The sequence below is a fragment of the Labrus bergylta genome, chromosome 18 (assembly GCF_963930695.1).
Source record: "Labrus bergylta chromosome 18, fLabBer1.1, whole genome shotgun sequence".
Lineage (NCBI taxonomy): Eukaryota > Metazoa > Chordata > Actinopteri > Labriformes > Labridae > Labrus > Labrus bergylta.
Window position 1 is genome coordinate 18,975,222 of NC_089212.1, and position 20,618 is coordinate 18,995,839.

General features: G+C 43.7%; 1 protein-coding gene across 3 annotated transcripts in view; it reads right to left on the reverse strand.

Annotated features, from left to right (window-relative positions):
* Window positions 1–20,618, reverse strand: part of mideasb (mitotic deacetylase associated SANT domain protein b) — a 29,047-nt gene that overhangs the window by 4,384 nt on the left and 4,045 nt on the right. For 2 of the 3 annotated variants that reach the window (XM_065947722.1, XM_029275895.2), the window contains exons 2-12: window positions 16,290–18,093; window positions 13,917–14,186; window positions 13,010–13,358; window positions 12,647–12,713; window positions 9,725–9,867; window positions 9,185–9,288; window positions 5,263–5,338; window positions 4,264–4,352; window positions 2,845–2,988; window positions 2,065–2,184; window positions 470–669 (exon numbers count right to left, since the gene is read on the reverse strand). In XM_065947722.1, coding sequence (XP_065803794.1) covers window positions 470–669; window positions 2,065–2,184; window positions 2,845–2,988; window positions 4,264–4,352; window positions 5,263–5,338; window positions 9,185–9,288; window positions 9,725–9,867; window positions 12,647–12,713; window positions 13,010–13,358; window positions 13,917–14,186; window positions 16,290–17,834 — 3,107 coding nt within the window. In that variant the 5' untranslated portion in view covers window positions 17,835–18,093. Of the gene's footprint in view, window positions 1–469; window positions 670–2,064; window positions 2,185–2,844; window positions 2,989–4,263; window positions 4,353–5,262; window positions 5,339–9,184; window positions 9,289–9,724; window positions 9,868–12,646; window positions 12,714–13,009; window positions 13,359–13,916; window positions 14,187–16,289; window positions 18,094–20,255; window positions 20,448–20,618 lie in introns of those variants that run through there. The other variant, XM_065947721.1, reaches the window with a different exon arrangement.

Sequence of the window (20,618 nt, forward strand, 5' to 3'; positions counted from 1 at the left end):
CCTTCAACATCGTTTACGAGACTGTGGCAGTGTAATCTGTAACTAGCACTCTTTGAGCAGGCCGAGTATTTTAAAGTGTGAGTGAAGCTCCTGTCATGTCAGTGGGTAGGGTTGCAGTACAGAGAGGCGAGAAGTGCTGCATCTACTGTGTTTCAGTTGCTAGGACACAGTTGGCAATAACAGGCCCTATGTTGCTAGAGGACTGAGTGTTATTTAATCAAACCAGGACAGGATGGCTTAGTTCTCTCAAACACCATAATAAACTTGCCTTTATTTACCAAAGAAATGCACTCGAAGTGGGCAACAGCAGAAGAAACATGTCCTGTTGTTTTTCCTTTTCTTTTTCGAGTGCAGTCCTCTTATATAACTTAAGTGACCGCTGCTGTCAGCTCTAAAGACAAAAACAAAAACCATGCAGGCGTCTCCGACACAACAGCAGGGACTGGCGGTGATTTCTCTGGTCACTGACCTGCCGCATTTCTTGCAGGGGAACTCTCCCTCCTGAACGACTGTGCCTTTGTTTCCTGTCGAAGGGCTGGTCTTGCGTGCGTTGCCTTCATTGCGTGTTTTGGAGCTGGGAGGCGGAGGGTGAGGAGGGGGGACGACCCGGGGAAGCAGCTGGTCCTTTGCCGTGTCCTCCTGGCCTTTCATGATCAGAACGGTCCCAGGCTGTGTACACAAGAAAACAAGTGAGAGGTGAGGTCAACATGAAAGCTCCAAAAAAGATCTTTAACACACTCACTGAGAGCAATTAGGAGGACAAATAATGAGCCTGAAGCCACTTCATGAGCACCCTTTAAGTTGGATGGTGTTACAGTTAACATCCAAATGAAAACACACACACACAGTCCGGCTTTTCTGTCAACAATGTTTAACGTGTGCTAAACTGTGTAATGCAAAGCGAGTAATGGAATAAAGGCTTCTTGTCGAGTCATTGTTTGCTCGCACACATAGTGGGGTTGCACAATCCAGGGAGCAGTGGACGTCAGCCAAGTTATCTGCTCTCAAACATCCAGCAGGAGGCAGCAAATCCAACACGCTCCCACAAACAGGGCAAGTCATGCAAAGTTCAAAAGGACAAATGTGTCACAACAAGTGAAGTCAAGCGAGACCGGTCTAATGTCCAGCTTTCTTTCATCCTCTTTATCCTTTCTGTTTTTAGAAGTGGTCTTGGTTTTCTTGTTTTAAGCCTCCTCCCTCTCCTGCACTCCCAAGAGTTTATCTTCTGTTAAACCCACAGTGGGCAAGTCTGTATTTATGTGTGTGCATTAGTATGTTTTTTTCAGTCATTTTTTGATAGCGGAAGAGAGACAGGAAATGTTGGGAGGAGAGATAGGGGGATGGCATGCAGCAATTGGCCGAGGTCGGATTCTAAACCTGCGACGAAGACTAGAGCCTCCATACGTGGAATGTACCTGCCCTGGTGAAGGCCTGTATGACTGAAACATGTTGCCATGTTTTTATGAATCTGTAGCCCTGATGTATTAAAGATTCTTCGTGCATAACCCTCTGAATGTCCGCAGACCTCTTTAGTAGTTGCTTATTTGTTCCGGATAAGAGCTCAACCGATGGAAGCTCCAACTGTAACGAGCTGATGGGGGGAAATATCGCTTCCTAATGTAGTGGAGTCAGACGTTCTTTTGTCGATAAATCCATTCTCACCCGGTGTTTGTCTACTGGGACAAAGACAGAAGTCCAACAAATGTCCTGCTCTACCTTTAACCAAATCTCGACTTAACTGTGCATGTAAACAAACTTCCTGAACAAGCTGCACAATGGTCACATGTATTTCACGCTTTATTTTTAGGATGATGGGAAAATTACTTCAAGGAAGAGGTTCTTATCCTCAAATTATCTGAAAATCGTGGAAACTTTCCACACAGAAAGAGGCTTCAAAGCAGGTGTGGAAAACAGGGAACTATTTGAGCCTGTCTCTGCGTAAACATAGAGACGCACAAACAAGCTGTTCTGCCTTTTATCCCTTTATATACTACGTACTCTACTCATTCATTCAGTCATGGGGTCGCTTTCCCACGCAGAGCGGGTAATTAATTTCACACTTACATTCTCAGTCGACTGCAGCGTGTGTGTCACCGTGGTGGGACCGACATCCTGTTTCCTGTCAGCTGACCCTTCCCACTTCCTGCTGTCCTCCTCCCGCTGCGGCTCCAACCTGTGAGAGCCCTGCTGGGGCAAAATGGAAAGAGAGGAAACGTGAGGCACCGGAGGGAAAAAACACCAGCTTTACTACACATTATAGCATCATGGGAACAATAACACTAAAGATTAACATATAACTTTAGATAATATGTTCTGGATGTCTTAGTGAGAACGGCACATGCGATAACATCTAAAAAAACCTGTATCCTGCCATGTGTTCAAAAAAAACCTGTCTGCTTTAACACTGAGGTGAGGACAAAGCAATCGTTTGAGCTGTTCACTCTGCTTATTTGAATACTCAACCAGTGGACGTTTAAGTTATGACTTCACACTTTATTTCTGAAATGGCACTTTGCAGTTTCAGTTCCTTATAAAACGTTGTTGTTTTATGTTTGAACACATTACTCTGAAGCCAAACAGCCTTGTTCAGTCTGCTGATTTCTAACCACATTAACCTGAGACACTCAGTCCATTAGGCCCCGCTTACACTGCTCTAGAGACATGAGCGTTGAAGCTCAGTAAAAATCCATTTTAATCTACATTTGTGCCTTACTGTTGTTCTGGAGCACAGCAGTGTCTGGACAGGTTTCATGTGAGGCCTGATGCACTCTAAGTGACATCTCTGTATCAGCGACAGAACACACATGTGTTTAGTGCAGGTCAGATTTGAGTCGTGTAGCTGACCTTGTGGTTCGTCTCCTCCTCAGTGGTCCTTCCCTCCAGAGGCTCAGCCTCGCCGTAGATCAGCGTCCCGTTGCGGCCGATCTTTACATGCTTCTTGTACGTGTAGTAGAACTCCACACACTGTGCCACTGACTTAGTTGTCACCTGTGAAACACAAACACACACGTTTACTTTTAATGGAGTTTGTATTTTTCAAGCCATCACAGTACTGTGCAGTGGAGAAACCATAATACATTTATTTATTCGTTAATATGGTATGTTGTATGCTCATCACTGTGAATGAATAAACATCCCTTTTTTAAGATCATGTCCTTAAACAGATTTCTTTTGAGCAGCTGCTTTGTAATTACTTGTCTGCGACCACGAGAACAAAGTTTAAGAGAACATTAGTTTATCCAATTATTGGAGTCTTCAAAAGTTACATAATGTAAGAGTTGTTGTTCTTTTTGTGGTCTAACAGTTCTGGCTCACAATTCACTCTCTTCTAACACTGTCTAAACATCTGATTGGTCTCATTACCTCTGCCATTATGTCTGCAATGCAAAAGAAGGAAAGTAACTAAGACCGCCCAGCAAAAACTCTAATCTAAGCAAGTGTATTGGTCTAATTCCGAATTTGAAAAAAATCTTATAACACTTATTTTAATCCATATTCACCTGAGACGTCTAGATAAAAGTCTTATTTCAAGAGTTTAAAAAAGCTTGTTATAGGTAAAAATATCTCCCAATGGTGCAAGCAATCTGAGTGTCTTAAAATAAGATGTACTATCTAAGTTAGTACATCTTATTTCAAGGCACTTAGAGATATTTTTAAACTGGAAATAATACAAGGACACTTGCTAAGATTTGATTTTTGCAGTGCAGCATTTGAGATTCATTTGCCTCATGTTGGTCGGAACCGGGACTTGAACCGGTGACGCTCCGGTTCCCAAAACAAGTCCCTACAGACTGAGCTACTGCCGCCACACATTTCCCTTAACTTATAAACAAGAAAAAAATCTCATAAAAATGTATTCTAGTAAAAATTCAAATGAATTTGAAGCTACTTCAATGAAAATAGTGCCATAATGTCTCCTCAGTCTGCTGTTTCTGGCTGTTGAACACAAACACTGAAATACTTTTCCTTCTTCCTCCAAACTTCGGGGTAAAAACTAAAACAAGCAAATGAAATAGTTTTGCAGCTTTGTGGAAAAGCAATGATTGACTTGTACACTGCAGGTAATAAAACAAGAAGGAAACATTGCTTCAGAGTGACTGTTTGCTTTCCCCGCCCACCCATAGTCAAATATTGTGGGCCGTTTCTTTGGGGGTGTGGGGTGTGAGGGGTGTGGGGGGGGGGTGGGGGAGGTGTGTGTGCTCTAACTGCTGGAGAAGCAAAAGGATTCAGAAGTCTTGAGAATGTGTGCTTTCCACAACATACCTGTTTCTGCACCATGAAGAAGTCCTTCTTGTATGCAGTGATCCCTTTGTTGAACTGGCGTCTCTCAGCTGCAGTCCAGCTGTCTGATCCTGAGGGGAGAGGGGGGTATGTTTGTGTGTGTGTGTGTGTGTGTGTGTGTGTGTGTGTGTGTGTGTGTGTGTGTGTGTGTGTGTACAGGGGGTTAGGGAGGTAGTGAAGAAGATGAGAAGAAAAAGAGAGAAATATAGAGAGACACAATCAGCATGTTAATGGCCAGTTTAAGAACTAATTAAAAAGCAACAAGTTTGAGACGATGTTCTGCATGTGTGTGCAGACCCTGACTAATTCAATCCCCCCCCCCCACCCTTAATAACACACACACCACACACCCACCCACACACACACACACACACACACATCCACACCCCCCCCCCCCCCCCAATACATGCACACATTCAAATCACTCGATAAACAATGGCTCTCCTGTCTTCTGCTTGGGATTAACCACATGCTGTAAACCCCCCCAACCCACCCTTCTGCTCCCTGCCTCCCCTCCCCTCCTCACATTGACCCTGACAATCCTCCACAGTTACCAGCTACCCCCACCAAAACAACCCGGGCACTCTCACTCCTGCAGCTGCCATCGCTTTGAAGCGAGACGAGGAGGCTTGGAGAGTTAGTGTGATGGTTAGAAGAAATCCATCCTCTCGGGGTAAAATAAGGACACTCAAGTCATCATGAACGACTGATGTTAGCGTCTTACTCCAACGAGTCAACTTTTAAGTCATATAAACATTTGTGCAGAAAATCAATAGATCAATTAACTGTTAGGTCCAGGAAAGAGTTGCACAACAACAACAACAACAACAACATGATGTTGTTAAATTAACTTTTTTTCCATGTTCTGCTGGTCAGCAGCCTTAAACCTTGATAAACAATTGATGTTTACTTTCTGTTATAAACCAATTACCTCCATGTTTCAGTCATACATTAATTACATCAACTTGGTTGACTCTTTACCTGAGTAGTGGTAGTGGGCCAGATGATGAGACTTTGATAAAACTGGATTCCTCAGCATCAGGAGTGACAGCGCAGCCTGAAAAAAATCAAACATCAATTAAAAGTTGCCTGGAAGTGAACTAACCTGGCACATTGGAGCTGCAGCGCTGTGACTGTCATTAGTCTTTAAACATTAGGTAGCTCCTGCCAAGTGAGCTGACTCCTGCTCTTAAGTTGTGCTTAGAAAACCCTGAAAACACACGGAGCCGAACAATGAGTGGGCATCTTCCAGGGAGCGAGTGAGATAACATTGTTCTTATGATATCATCATCACATCCGGCTCATTAGGATCAACTTTGAGCTCCTAGAGAAGAAACCATCTGACTGTGCCTGCATGTTCAAAGACGGAAGTTTGAGCCAGACTGCTGTTGCTGTGGAGAGTGGGCGTCTTAACAACAACCCCCCCTCACCCCTCCCCTCCTTAGCTTCCTTGACAACACTGGACCAGTGCTGGTCGCCGGGGCCTAAAAAATCTCAACCAGGGCCACTAAAGAGCCCACTGACAGCTCTAATGTTACTCCACCAGTCAACTCCTGCTTGTGCATCTTCAACATCACTATTAAAAGATTCTTTTTTTAGAATCAAATAATCCATCTGTAATCAGATCCAAGGTAACAGGAGGAAATAGTCGATGGGTTTAACATGTCTCATGTGATATTAAGATAGATGTAATGCCACCAATATCTAAAGATGTATAGATTCTTTGCTTTGCTCATTTTGATTATGAAAGTGCACTATGATTATCACTACTGTAGCAATGACAGTGATTTGATGAGCTGATATACTGATAATTAATCTTGTTTTGACCTGTTCAAACCTACACAGATTGACAAGTAGTAGCTTAAAGCAACAGCTGAGCTCGAGCTGTTACCCACAGAAGGTCTCTGAGCCCGACTGCACTGTTGCAAGAAACACACAGAGCTGTTCCCCCCCCCCTCTTACACAAGGTGCGTTTGTTTACAAGCAAAGTGCAAAGCTGGCAAAGGCGTTATGAGAAGCCACACGATCTTGTTGACTAACCCTGCAAGCGTTTTCAGCTCGTGGTTTGCATGTGGAGTATGTGATATACTCCATGAAATCTATGATGGGACGTGGCTACAGTGGAGGGGTGATGCTAGTTGAGACAGTTTCTCTAACTCAAATGTGTTGCTTTCATTTTCTTTGCATGGTAAAAAAACAGTGATTCTCAACAGGCGGGTCGGGACCCAAAAGTGGTCGGCGAAGGTGTGCCTGGAAGAGAAATTGTGTCAAAAGGTCTATGAAGCCCTTCTTTAACAAGATTGCTCCGTTCAGTTTCTTTGTTCTGTCACACTTTGTACCATCTGAGCTCCAAACTGCATTATTTTTCATTCAATAAAATCTGATTGATTAAAAAAAAATCAGAAATTTGGGTCAGGGGTGGGTCTTGAGGCTCGACCAGTTGAGAACCTCTGAATTATATGACTACAGATTTAAGATCGCATCATTAAATACATCTCACAGGGCTGTAATGGTGTCTTTTTTTATTTTTATTTCATGCACCTAGCCAACAAATTTGAGTTACATAATATTCTTAAGAAAACAAAATCTGGAGAGGGAAAAGCGGCAAGTCGCAGCAAAGTATTGGTATTATTTTCATTTAATTTAGGTAAAATAACTTCACTAACAATTAAGATACAAGCTGTTCAAGTGCAGGAAAGTCTTTATGAAATGTTAAGCTTCTAATATCCTGGCATCCTTTAGAGACAATCTAACTTTCATTCAATATAAGATGACGTACTACCTATCTTACTATGGGGAGTGATGAGATCAGGAAAGAGCCGACTGGGATGCTGCCTTCAGATCGTTTGATCACGACTGCAATTTGGCCTAATTACCAAAGTCTGCACGGAGCATCCTGCTCCTAATATTTCAACTGATATCAGTGACATTCATGATTTTATGGTCTGATACATCAGAGTCTGGCTGTCAGTTTTGTTTGTGTGTGATGAGATACATCCTCACTGTCCTGATGATGAGCTCTGATGTCACTCGAGTCATGACAACCAATGATGTAATATCTGACCAATCAGATTTCTTGTTTTTTCATTTTTTGTTGTTGTTTACTTTCCTTAAGGTTATTAACAACTTTAATACTTTTGATCATTAAAGTTACTTTAAATGAATTTACTTGAAGTGACATTCACATGAATTATCTTCATTATGATGCTGACATCACATGACTGCAGCTTTTATCTACTGATCAAGGATGTGATTGACATCGGAATAATTCCGGATTTATCCCAAGGAATCAAATCCCTGATGGATTATTTACCAGATTAATCTGTGGTGGGTTTGAGGGATTAAGATGAATACACTTGGAGTTCAAAATGTAAAAAGATAACCCTCCAATATGTTTTCACAGTTTTGGGTGCTATTTATTCAAAGCTTAAGAAACTCTTAAATATTCAACATAGAAAAGCAAGCGATACGAAGTTCCTAAATCCTCTGAAATCTTCTAAGGTCTTTTTGGATCGTTATAAGCATCCCCAAACCAAAGGTATCCAGTATATTATCATTAAGAAAAAGAGAGAGGCATACATCTCTCTGCCTCTGGTTAAACAGTTTAACCGTTGTACTGTCCCCTCAGCTACAGAGTTTCAATCTTTAGCAAACTGAAAGTCAACAGTTCAGTCACATCCGTTCAAGAATCATCCGAGAGCTCAAATGAAGGCATTTGATCTCCACATTTAGATGCACCAAAAGAATCAGGTTATCAAATTATCAAGTTCAGGCAGGAAGTGGGGCAAAGTGAGCGTGCACTGCAGCAGCCTGATTCATTTAAACACGAGGTTTACATGCAGCTGGTCAGTTTCAAGACTTGCTTTTTACTCGATTTAGTTTTTTTTTTTACACAGCCCTGCATACTTTCAGTGTGACAACATGTTTATTGGAATGATTCATTTCCAAAATATTTTATGAATTTAGAAAAAGAAACTCCTAAAAAAAAAAAAAAAAAAAAGTTAACTTTATCAATACTTTGAAGGTATGAGCTGATCAGATTTGATTAATAGAGACACATCAACACATAGACCGCCTGGTACTTATGTATATGCTGCTTAATCCCAGTTTTCACATATGCATTTGTGAAAATTTCTAGAAAATGTCAGGCAGGCCAACCCTCAAATCTTCCTGACTTGCTCATTCACACATGAACCTCAGAGTCAGAGACTACCTCTGTTGGACGGTGGCTGTGGTGGTAGGCGGGCCCTTAACATTCAGGATGTTTTCAGGAGGCCCATTTCTTACCACTTAACAAAAGCCCAATTGAGACTGCCCATACAATGTGCGATATTTATGCGTCTGTGCCGTCTCGCCTTCACTATTAATGTCAGAGGCGTTATTGGGGGGGGGGGGGGGGGGGATTATGTCTGAGTATGTGTGTATGTGGAGCTGTTTCTCTCCACGTTGTGCTTCCACAACACTGTTAACGCAATGTAAACACAACGCTCTTGGAGAATATACAAAGAAGTAACGAGGGCGTTTTGTTACAGCGCTGATGTGGAATCAACTCTAAAAAAGACTGAACAGAAAAACAAAAACACTGATGTCTCTGAGCTTAAAAGCATGACAGTTCCAACTTGGCAGAAAAGACTGCGTTCATGAAAGATACAATCACTTAGAGACACAGATTTAAACAGCTTTTAAGTCATTTTTAAAACAGTGGGTCGAGAAATTTTAAAGAGGAATTCAGGCTCTCTGAGTGTCAAAGGAATCTTTAAGGAGATGCAGCATGGTGTTGATGTGTGGGTTAGAAGAAAACCTGAATCCACACAGCAGAACACAGCTCCCGGCTCATTTCACAACACTACACAACTCCACGACTTGCCGGTCAATATGGATTGTTCTTTTCTGTTCTGCTTACCATTATGTCCCCTTTGCACTCGTGCAGACAATGGTGGGCTAACTCCTGGTTGGTGCCTCCTCCACAAAAAACACTGGAGCAGGCCAGCTGCATGAGGTTTTCCACTGAGAGAGACAAGAGACAGAGTTTTTAGAGGAACACACACCACTACGCTCTTCTAATTGTTATCTTGCATACAGAGGAGAGATTATTTTCTTGTACCAATATAATGGCTCCATATATTGAACTGTGTGTAAACAGTGCTGCACTTGTAGAGAACTCTTGAATTGCAACACCTTGATGATGACTTTTTTTTTTTTTTTAACTCTATACTCAAACTAACACTTAAACTAATAAAAGCTAAGCATTTTCACAAAAGAAAAACCAAACTAACAAATAAAAACATTTAAAAATGAATACAAATTTAACAGAAATTGAAAACAAAAAGTCAAAACGGCAGAAAAGAGGGAAAACTTGTTTAAACTTGGCTCCTTCACGTCCAGTATTTATGTGTTCAGTTTCAGGTGACACAACATTGTATCTTTGAAATGCCGTTTCTACCTTTCTGCTGAAAATCCGGTTTCTCCTCCAGCTCAGTCAGCGGAGCCCAGACCTGCTCTGCTCGATGACGATCCGACTCCACGGCCGACCGCTGCCTCAGCTCTGGAACCTCGGCCTGGTATCGAGACCCAATATTTATCCGTCTGGAAACAGGACATTGGTGTGAGCGACCATTGTTTGAATCTTCTTATACAGAATTCATCCTATTCACCATACGTATGTATCAATTTCACATGTATTGTTTTTTTTAAAAGATCATGATTTTATTTCTTGGCTTTCGTTTCAGCCCTGGTGTTTAAGTCATCAGACTATTGTTGAGCCTCTGTGAACAGAAAATCTTGAGCTCTTTCAAATTCTATTTTGTTATAGAGCTCTCTGGAACTCTCAGCCTGATAAATCAAATGTGAAACATGTACTTCTTAAAACCATAAAAGAAAAAGGAAGTGGATCCTCATTTGGATGTGGGATAAAGGTCACATTAAAGTACAAAGAAAAGACTCAAAATCCAATAAATGCGTGCATCCTTTTAAGCATAAATGTCAGCTGAAACCAGAATCTTAAGTGCCATAGTTGTGAAAATGATGCAGTGTGTTACATTAACAGATAATCCTGTTCCAGCATGCCCCCCCCCCCCCCCCCCCTCTCCCTCCCCTGCATTTCCAGTGGGCCTGCAGTGTTTCCAGATGAGTGTGTGTATTCTGGCAGCCTCCCCCAGGGAAGGTGGGCTGCTAAAAGTTCAACTGGGATTGCTCTGGTGTGTTTGGGAGTGCACCAGGCACAGCTGAAAGCGCGATTTATGTGCAGCCTCGCTGGCTCGACCCCTGACTCACTGCTCAACAGCTTTCACAATGCACCCCCCCCCCCCCCCCCGATGCAAAAACAACAAAGAACAATCTTTGATTATCCGTTTAAAGGTTAACTAGCTAGTGTCTCTGTGCCCTTGATGCTCCCCTGTCTTTGCTGCTCAGATTTCAGAAACATAAAGCAATCAATGACTGTGTTTACATTTATTGAGTCACTTGGATGTCGGCCATGTTCTTACTTGGGTCTTACTTAGCTCAAGGTTATTTAAGAGCACCGTGGATACACTTCATATGACGTCAAATTCAAACCAGTTTTTAATACTTTTTATGGCCATTTCTTTCTGCAAAAGCATTCAAGGTATTCAGCTCTCTGTCACCGAGTTAGTATTGCTAGTAGCGAGTGTGCCATTGCAGCAACGGTTCCTATTGCAGGAGACATTTCGACATGTATGCGATGGTGCAGCATGCAAATCAGAATACTTTTTTGGGACAGGTCAATACGGATTTTTGAGATACTAATATTGACTATGAAGGTGAAAATACACAGATGGTGTTCATGTCAGATAATATGCTTATTTTTTTTAGCAGGATTTAAAACAGACCTTTAGTCGTGAATTTGAATGTCTGCTCAACTTTGACGCTCTGCTACATTTGCTGCAGAATATTGTAAATGAGTGAAATCTGCTCGACACAACTATTGGTTGACACCTTTTCTTGAAAACTCTGGGCACTGTTTTCTGCTTTAAAAGATTTCATATTGCCCAATCTTGGCAAATATATACAACAATATACAAATATATCTGTCAGTATGTTTAATGGTGTAAAAAAAACTTGATTTATTGTGATTGTGACTTTATATTAGTCCCACTGACTTGTACTCAAAGTCAGACTCAAAGGCACACCGGGACAATATGGTTGGGGGACCGTTTTGTTTTTATCAAGACTGATCTGACTGCAAGCAAGCGCAGATTTGCTGTTTGTCAGGAGGCTTAAGGTTGACCAAGGTTAGGTTGAGACAGAATTTCCAATATGGTTACTTCCATTGTTGGGCCTCAAAATGTGCTTCAGAAACCAACGGGTGCTGTCACTGAGGCTACGTCAAAGTTTAATACAGTTTATGGTGATAGTGCCAATTCCACCATACAATATGTCCAACAGATATATCAGTGATGCTCTTTAAAAAGTGTCAGAGCTGTACTAAGTTACTAAAACTGTGAAATGAGCTTCACACTGCTGCTTCTTCACATGACTTGTTTAAAGTTATGAAACATAGGGAAGCTGTGACTAGGAAGCAACTGTCAGAAGTGCAGCAATTTAACATTTTTTCATTTCAATCTCCTCAGCAAGCTTACTGGTAGCAGAATGCGGATGAATTGATCACAGTTATTTATTTAGTGCAACAATAGAAGTCTGTTTGGCTACACTGTGAACAGACACACCAGTTGCTCTTCTGTTCAATTTCTGTCAAAATAGCTGCTCAATGAGTCCTTGCCTTTATGTTAATCTGCACTTACTGTTGCCTCGGTAACTATTAAAGAGTCCCTAAATCACTGAGATTTTAAACCATAAAGATTACATTTTTGGTATCAACAAAGGCCACATATAGTACGATGTTTGACGCTGGACATCAGGCCACTCTAATCAATTTGCAGATATGTTTTATAGAGCACAGAAACAGGCCTCAGATGTACTTAGTGCTATTAGGTTTTAAAAGGCTTTAAGGCTTTGTTATGACAGTTGATATGGAACTGTTACGACGTTATGCACTTTAATTGAGATAGACATCAGGCAGCATAGCTAAATCAGAAAAACCAACGCTGGCATTGATGCTCGCTGGATGACAGGGCAAAAGATTCCAGTGGTGACAGCGGTGGAGAGGAGTGCAGTTTTAAAGGACTGGGTTTAAGGTTTCAAAATGTCCGTGTTCTCTTTTCAAGACATTTCAAGATTCAGCCCCGTGTAATGGTTTGAATAATTGATTGCAGAACTGCTACTTCAGCGATGACAATGCATGCTTTGGGTGTCTTTGAAAAATAACACACACCAACCCCCCCGTTCAAAAGTTCCATTCCATAATGAAGGATGATGACTTGGCGGGTGCTGGGAGTGAAATACTCACGGCTCTATGCTGACTGGAGTGGCCTCGCTCACAGCAGTCAGAACTGGTGGTGTGATGTCACAGCTGTCTGAAAAGAAGCAGGAACACATAATCCTCTCAATGACATTTTCAAAAAAGGTTTCTGTTGTGATCACAGGACTTAGACTTTGATATACATTATTAAGGCTAACTTGTAAGGTTAAAAACAAGAATATGTGATGCACAAAATGGGCCTTGATTCAGACTTAATTCTAAAATTTGAAGGGAGGAAATTCTAAATCACCACAGAGATACATGTTAATTATTGCCAGAAATGGATTCCCACAGTTTACATGTCCTGCGGATAATTCAGGGAAGTCCTATATGCTAAATATTTTCACTTACTGGAGCGCAACAGGCTGCGTGTTGCAGACTTGGGTGTTGCAGGAGGCGGCAGGCCCTGACTGCTGGCTGCAGCAGCTGCAGCAGCCGAGGACAGGAAAGTGGAGAAGTACAGGCCAGAGCCCTCTCGAACCGGGCTGAGGATTGGCGGAGGCGTGTAGGGAGGAATGGTGAGGGGGTTGTCGATGAGGCGAACAGGGGAGCGCAGGTGGCTCTGGTAAGGTGTGATGCTTGAGTAGACCGGAGGGGCGATGAATAAACCAGGTTTAGGCGGCGGGATGAAAAGGGGCTCGGGCCGGGGGCGCCGTTTTGACTTTTTGCCGTCATCGTCCCGCTCGCCGTCAGCTCCGTTCTAAGGAGGAAAAATTGTTTGAAACGGTTCAAATTTATCACAGGACTCTCTGTCTGCACTTTATTGTTTCAATTAAACTATTACTTTACAACAGTTCTGATCATCAATCAATCAGCGTTTTCTACATTTATCCAAGGAAATCCTGGAGTAAAGGAAAAGCACCCCAACCCCTCGGTACAACGTTGTACATTATGTACAGTATGGCACTGCTAAACCCTGATAATCTGCCTGATCTGGGGCAGGGCAACCAGTTCACCAAATCCCCCCCCCAAATGAAACAGGGAAAAGGAGAAAAGTGTGGATGACTGAAATGGGGGCAGGGGGGACATTAAGCATGGAGGGGGAGGGGGAGGCGTGGCATAAATGCTGGGAATTTAATAACAAGAGTTTAGACAGACAGAAGATGAGAAATACTGTCCTTACACCTCCACATCCCTCAAAGACTTTTAAATGAATAACATATATAATATATATATATAAATAAAAAAATAGTGTCAAAGTACACTCACTGCAAAAAAAAAAGAAAGAAAAAGCAGCAAAGAATCGATGTGGACCAACCTGCTCTGAGCTTTCTGATAAAGAGTTTCTGAGTGAGCGTCTCCGGGTAACGATGACGGAGGGCTTGTGGTTGGAGTGGCCGAGGTCCTGAGGGTTTGTAGGCCTGTGGGGCCAGTGAGAGGCCGGCGTCGCGTCATCTTTGTCGGGAGAGGAGGGCTCCTGCCTTCGCACGGGGACGGACACGGGGATGACAAGCGGAAGGAGATTCTCATCTCGGGGTCGCTTGGCGTTAGTTTCTGGTTGAGTGGGACTCCACGGCCTGTGAGGGTCCTGATGGAGACAATGGAAGCTAAATTTAAAATTCTCTAAAATATAAAACATTAATGAACATTTACTAGCACTCATTTGCTGTGCAAACATTGGTTTATGATACCTCTACTTAAAAGAATAACTTACATTCTCAAGTTTCTAAGACAAAACAGTTTTTTTAACATGTTAAAATGGCCAGAAGAAGATCCTTTGGATTGAAACGTTGCCCTTAATTAAGTCGTTCATTGGGAGCTGAATAGTGTGCGGACCTTTCCCATTTTCTCTTAAATTGGCCAAGAGACAATCCTAATTAGAAAAAGGATTCATCTAGAAAACAATATTCTGACTAATCTGTGAGAAACACGATGGTTAATGTCTGCCATAAACTGAATGTCTTTTGTCCTCAAAGGAGTTGGGGCTCCTTAAACCGGCCTATTGTGACATTTTTGACAGACTTGAGGCAAAAATCAAAGAAAGCTTCATCTTCCAGTTATTGCTGGCAGTCCAAACTGCAGCTCACAAGCTGATCACAGTAAGACTTTCAGGAGAAATGTTTTTCAAACGCATGAACAGAAGACAACTTTAACAGTGAAGTTAAGGTTTGGACCTTAACACACCTCATCACAACAAATCTCAACTTTTTCTTTGGTGACTGTTAACTCATCATCTCTAGGTTCCCTCATTCTGATCAATACCTGAAGGAGAATCCTACAACATTTATCCATAAAAAAAGCAAAGTACAAAGCGAAAAGTAAATCAATACGCCAATGGAGAGTTAACAGGCCAGTCAATACAGCATTAAACAAGCATTAGATGTGTTCTCAAACACAAACTGCTTAAAACAATGTGCATTAAAAACACATAAGGTTCAGTTTGAAATGTGTGAACTGTTTCAACATAAGGCTCCCCCCCAAAAAAAAGTTTTTTGCACTTCTGCATCAACTTCTTTTAAGCGACAGAGACGTACGAAGAGCATTCTTCACATTCTTCTTTGAGTTACCATAATGAGTGGGCCTCAGCAACCAGTGTGCTTTAGAGCAACGATCAATTCGGAAGCAACTTCAAAGCAATCTCTAACACCACATCATAGGCCAGTGGAAGAAAGATTCTTTCTGTCACTGCATGCTGCATCTACACGGGCAGACAGGCATGCAGCAGTGTGGCTACGCTGGATCTGTTCTCATTATTGCTGGTGGAAAACTCCAGCCCCTACACCAGAGCGGTGGAGAGATATTCTGCTGAGCACTGCAGGCAGGGCAACCCTGCACCCCTCCCTGTAAAGAGGGAGGGGGGAGGGATGGGGCAGACGAGGCCAGGCTGGAGTTTCTCTCCTTTGATGGGATGGGGGGGAGGTGTGCAGGCATGTAACTAAACACACTTTCAGTATGATCAGCTAACCTGCGAGGCAACGCTAGGGCACAGCCATGCAAAGCTACAGACTTACTGACTCACTGCTGTTTGGCAACAGAACGTGTTGCACAATCAAGACATTCAGCACGTAAACATAGATAAGCGTATGACTTCAGATCAGTCATTTCTAAAGTTTGTTCACTGAATCCGAAAAAAAAAAGGTGAAGACTTGTGTTTGAAGCTGTTGGAAAAGTACATGAAATAAACCTGGAAAAACACATAATGCAAGGTGTCTTTTCCCCTCATGAGGTAGAGCAAAGCGGATAATTTCTGTGGTTTATGTTTCACCGGGTGTTGATTACATTCAGCATCTCTCCCTGCAGCACGTTAATCACAAACAACACAAGTTTTGGCGCAGTTTGCCTGGCAGCTGCCTTAAGCAGTTTGTTCCAGTTCTCGCTCTTGTTAAGGGAGCTGAAGTCCCACTGCAATTACGACCTAGGATTACACAAAAAAATTGATTTTCTTTTTTTTTTTTCCCTTTTGCTCTTGCAAATAGAGACTTCCAGGGGACTTGGGGTGATCTGTTTAGAAAAGAACTGCAATAAAACCATCAGGATACAGAACACTCAGTCCTTCTCTGTTTATGATTATTATTATTATTGTTTTGCTCAAGATGAAACAGATGGGAACGAAAGGAAACAGGTTAATTAAAAAAAAAGACAATGAAATTAGACAGTTAAGGAAAGTTAAAACATTCCACTGAGTATTTACCTTTACAATATGTGAAGGCAGGGACTCCATTTCTGATGCTTTCTGAGCAAGGGTCTCCAAATTGACCTCCTGGGAGATCCTGCGTTTCCGGCGCGTGCTCTGGATGACGCCTGTTGGGGCTGCCTGGATGTCCCGGGCCCCGTTCTGGGACCCTTGCACCCCTGAGGTGGCCTGATCTGACGAGACAGAGAGAAAAGGGTTGTCGGACGGCGCCCCTCCTTCCTTTGAGAGCCGCCGTGATCTGCGTAGCTGCGTTTGGGATTGGAGTTGTGTCTGCGCTTGGGACTGTGACAGAGGCTCAGTCTGGAGTGGGGGTTGCAGTGGATCTGAGGGCTGCTGGGGTTCTGGGGTGATATCCTGGATGATTGGTTCCTGGATCTTTGGGGGAGCTGGAGCAGAGGGCTCCTGGGAGTGTACCACCACGGGCTGTGGATGCGGGTGAGGTTGTGCATTTTGTGTAACGGGGTAAAAGTCAAGCGCGCGAGGGTTTTGTTGTTGCAACTGCTGATGTTGCATTTGCTGAATTTGGAGCTGTTGCTGTATCTTTTGTTGCTGCTGCTCATGCTGTATTTGTTGTTGCTGCTGCTGTAGCTGTTGCTGGACATGTTGTTGATGCTGAAGGATTTGTTGCTGCTGCATTTGTTGATGGTGCTGCTGCTGAATTTGCTGCTGGATTATGTGATGTTGTTGTTGCTGCTGCTGCTGTTGCTGGCGCTGTATTTGCTCTTGCTTCTGTAACTGCTGCAACTGGTGCGGGGGTTTTGCCTGTGTTGAATAGATGGGTGGGTTAGGTAGGGTTGTTCTGTTGCCTTGAAAGGTCTGGTAGTAGGCTGGCAGGTGCTGCTTGGGTTGACCAAAAGCCAACTGGAAGGGCTGCAGCACTGAGCTTCCTCCTGGGTGTAATGCGCTGTGCTGCTGGGGGTTGAGGGCCCCAGGTTTCAAGGTCTCTTGAAAGGCCTGGGATTGCTGCTGCTGCTGCTGCTCCCAGTCCATACCACGAGCCTTAACAGCATCTCTGTACACTTCAACAGCAGGGTTCGCTCCCAAAGGCTGCTTTTCTGCAGCTCTATTTGGGGGCTGTAAGCCAGAAGTGTCGTGCATGGACTTCACAAATGCATTCTGGGTCCTTGAGTCCGTTACATTAACTCCGCCAATGAAATTAGCAATGTTTTGTCCCCAGTTCGTCATAGTATTCCAGGGGGCGGCTCTCTGCTGCTGGGACAGGGATGGCTGCTGCTGACTGGGCTCCTGGTGTGCCCACTTCATCGGCACAGTCTGCTGATAATGACCCCTGCTCTGGTCTCCTTTATCTGGGCTGAAGATGACAGAGTTGAGGTACATGTGAGGGCCCTCTTGGTTCGAGGTAACAGTACTTGCAGCCTCGCTCTGTCCAGGGTCTGAGGCAGTGCCACCCGCAACATAGTAGGAGCCCTCAGGGTGCTGAGAACCTTCCTTCATTGCTACTTGTTCGTTGAAGAATGTGATGCGTTTGCCCGTTCTTTTGGCGCTGGGTTTTTGCTGGGCTGGTACGCTCATGACGGGCATGAATAAGCCGAACCAGGTGAGTATTTCCAGCGAAACCAGCTATAAATGCTCCACTTGGTGAATATATATCAAACCAAAAATGAAAGGGCACCCACATTAAGTTAAAGCTGTGATTCTATGTTGACTTCAGAGTGAGCAGTAGCAAAGTTAATCTTCTCGTCCCCCTCTGAAGTCCTCAGTGACCCACTCAGAGGTTGCTGGCCTGGGGGTGAGCAGATCTGAAGTAGTCCACGTGTTTTGCTCATTCATGGGCAACACCCTGTATAGAGAAAACAAGAGAGAGGTCAAGCATTGAGCCATCAGACCAAAGGGGTCCCCACAGGGAGGAGAAAGGGGGGGGGGGGTCATTATCAACCCCGCCTCAACCATGTAAAAACCTGCTGTTTGCTTTTTCAACAATAGACTTCCACTGAAAGGTATCTGGTGTGAGAATAGAGGAGGGGAGGGGCAGGTCTACACTGTGTCATTATTCACTAAGACCACATGACACAGGGATAATGTCCTACTTGCAGCTGAACACGTACACCTGATCTAGGATATACGTCGATGGCTAAAACACCCTGGAAATGTCATTACAGGATAGTAATGCACAAAAATGAATGACAGGGGACATAAAACACCCTGAGAATGTGTCATCACTTCTTACATCAAGAACTCCTTTATGGATGGACAGATCAGTAACGGAATGCATGCTTACTTTCCCGCCAAACTACCAGAACAGGCGGAAGGTTGAAGGTGAAACCTCTCGTTTTCTTTTTTTTTTTTTTTTTTTTACAAACGATGACTCATCTAAGGTGAGAGAAAAAGGGGAACCCGTGCCTTTTGAACGTGAACGCACACTCAAAAAGAGCAACTGAAAGTAAGCAAGCATGAGTCACGATGACAAAATCAGCGCATGAGGGAGAGAGAAAAAAAGAAAAAAGAAAGCAGGGGAAAAAGTCAGAACAGCCTTGCAGGCTTTAATGGATGAAAATTGCTGTGGCAACCTGTGATGATTTTTTTTTTTTTTTTTTGAAATACTCGATGGTAAGACTTTCGAGCAGATTTTGACACAGTGCAGTCTGCCAAGTTGCAGGATGCACACAGATACCCACAGTTTCTTTCTGTTCCTGCTCCATCTGTATAGACTTCAATCTTGTCACTGTTGTGCAGCATTCCAACAAAAACCTTAAAGACTTTTTCTTAAGCTAAAGTCAACGTATTAAAAGCACATTTAAAAACTACTTGTTATCCTGGTTGCATAAATGAATACTAGACTCTCTGCAAATGGACTTGGCAGCCTTGGCAGTGACTGACACTCATCACCCTTTACTCCGGTGGCCTAGTAAAACACAAGCTTCTTAAAATAGACAGCTGCAGCTGTTCAGATCCTGCATTGGCTCCATGGCTCCACAGAGCAAGGAAAAGTGAATGACCATGCAATGTGGCTGACAAATAGTGCTTGTTTGTTTGTGCATCAGCTATACCACGTGATGCTACACATGCCTATAGCAATGTTGAAAAACATGCATTCAGAATTTTTTTTTTGTTGTTGTTGCCAGAATCGGCCTGCATTGGAGCAGAAACATTTTTTATTTTTTTTGTTAAACTGCTGATCACTGAGCGACCATGCTTGTGTGAGCAAAAGGGGATCGTCGTGACGCATCACAAAGTGCAACCTTACACAAGCCTAGGGTTTAGCCCAATAAACAAAGCAACACGTTAAATTGGCTTACAATAAATGTCAAGCGCCATTAGCCGCCCTAATCCATCGCCGTTTCTTAATTTACATCGGCCCGTGTGGGACGGCGCGCACATCGTGCAGCCACAAGGCCTGCAAAGCGTGCAGGAGACGACAAATAAAGACAACATGCTGAGTCCGTCCACGACAACACTCTTCCTGGACCTCCCTCCTTTTTCCTCTCCACATCCCGTTTCTGCGAACAGCCAAGGCTCAGCGCGAATAACGAGAAACCTATTTTGTTGCAGGGACGGATTATCCCAGTCCATTACATGCCCCCCACCACCACCACCACCCCAACTGCAACAATGTAGTCTTGTATGACATTTTACAACCCACCACAGATCGATTCAACTTGTCAACAAGGTTTTAACACGGCACGTCTTGTTCCGTGCACTCGATCGGCTTTTGATTGAGACATTAAAAAAACACACACACACGCACACACAGTGTGTTGTAGACAGAAAGAGGCATTGGTGAGCTCCCGTATGGAGGCTTTCATCGGCAGCAGCGCCGAGTCCGTCTCTTCTGGGAGGTAAACAAAACTTTGTCAGCAGAGCTTGCGTGCCACAATAACATGCACTGTCGACCACCACAACAACAACAACAACAACAACAACTACCCCACAGTCATCAACACCACGGCTCCAGCCCTGTCTGTCTGTCTGTCTGTCTCTCTCTCCCCCCACCACGATACTCACTGTGTTCGTCATGAAAGCTGCTACTGACGGCAGCTCAGCACCGCAGGATCGCATGCTCGCAGCTCCGCGCAGCCAGCAGAAGCAGCAGCAGCAGCAGGCCCCGGACGATACAGACCCGCGATGATGACTGCATTCATCCCCAAGGTTGACTCATGCTATGCTGCTGACCTCACTCATGGGTACTTTTTTTTTCTCCCCCCCCCCTCACCCTCCACAACCCCCCTAGCCCCCCCTCCTCCCGCTTTAAAGTCAAGAGGAAAAAAGGGGGTCGGTGCATAAACACGAGTTCGTCCCGACCGGAAACGCAGCGATAATCTGCAGAAATGCAGGCTCAATGCCGCCGCTGTCTGTTGCACATTATTG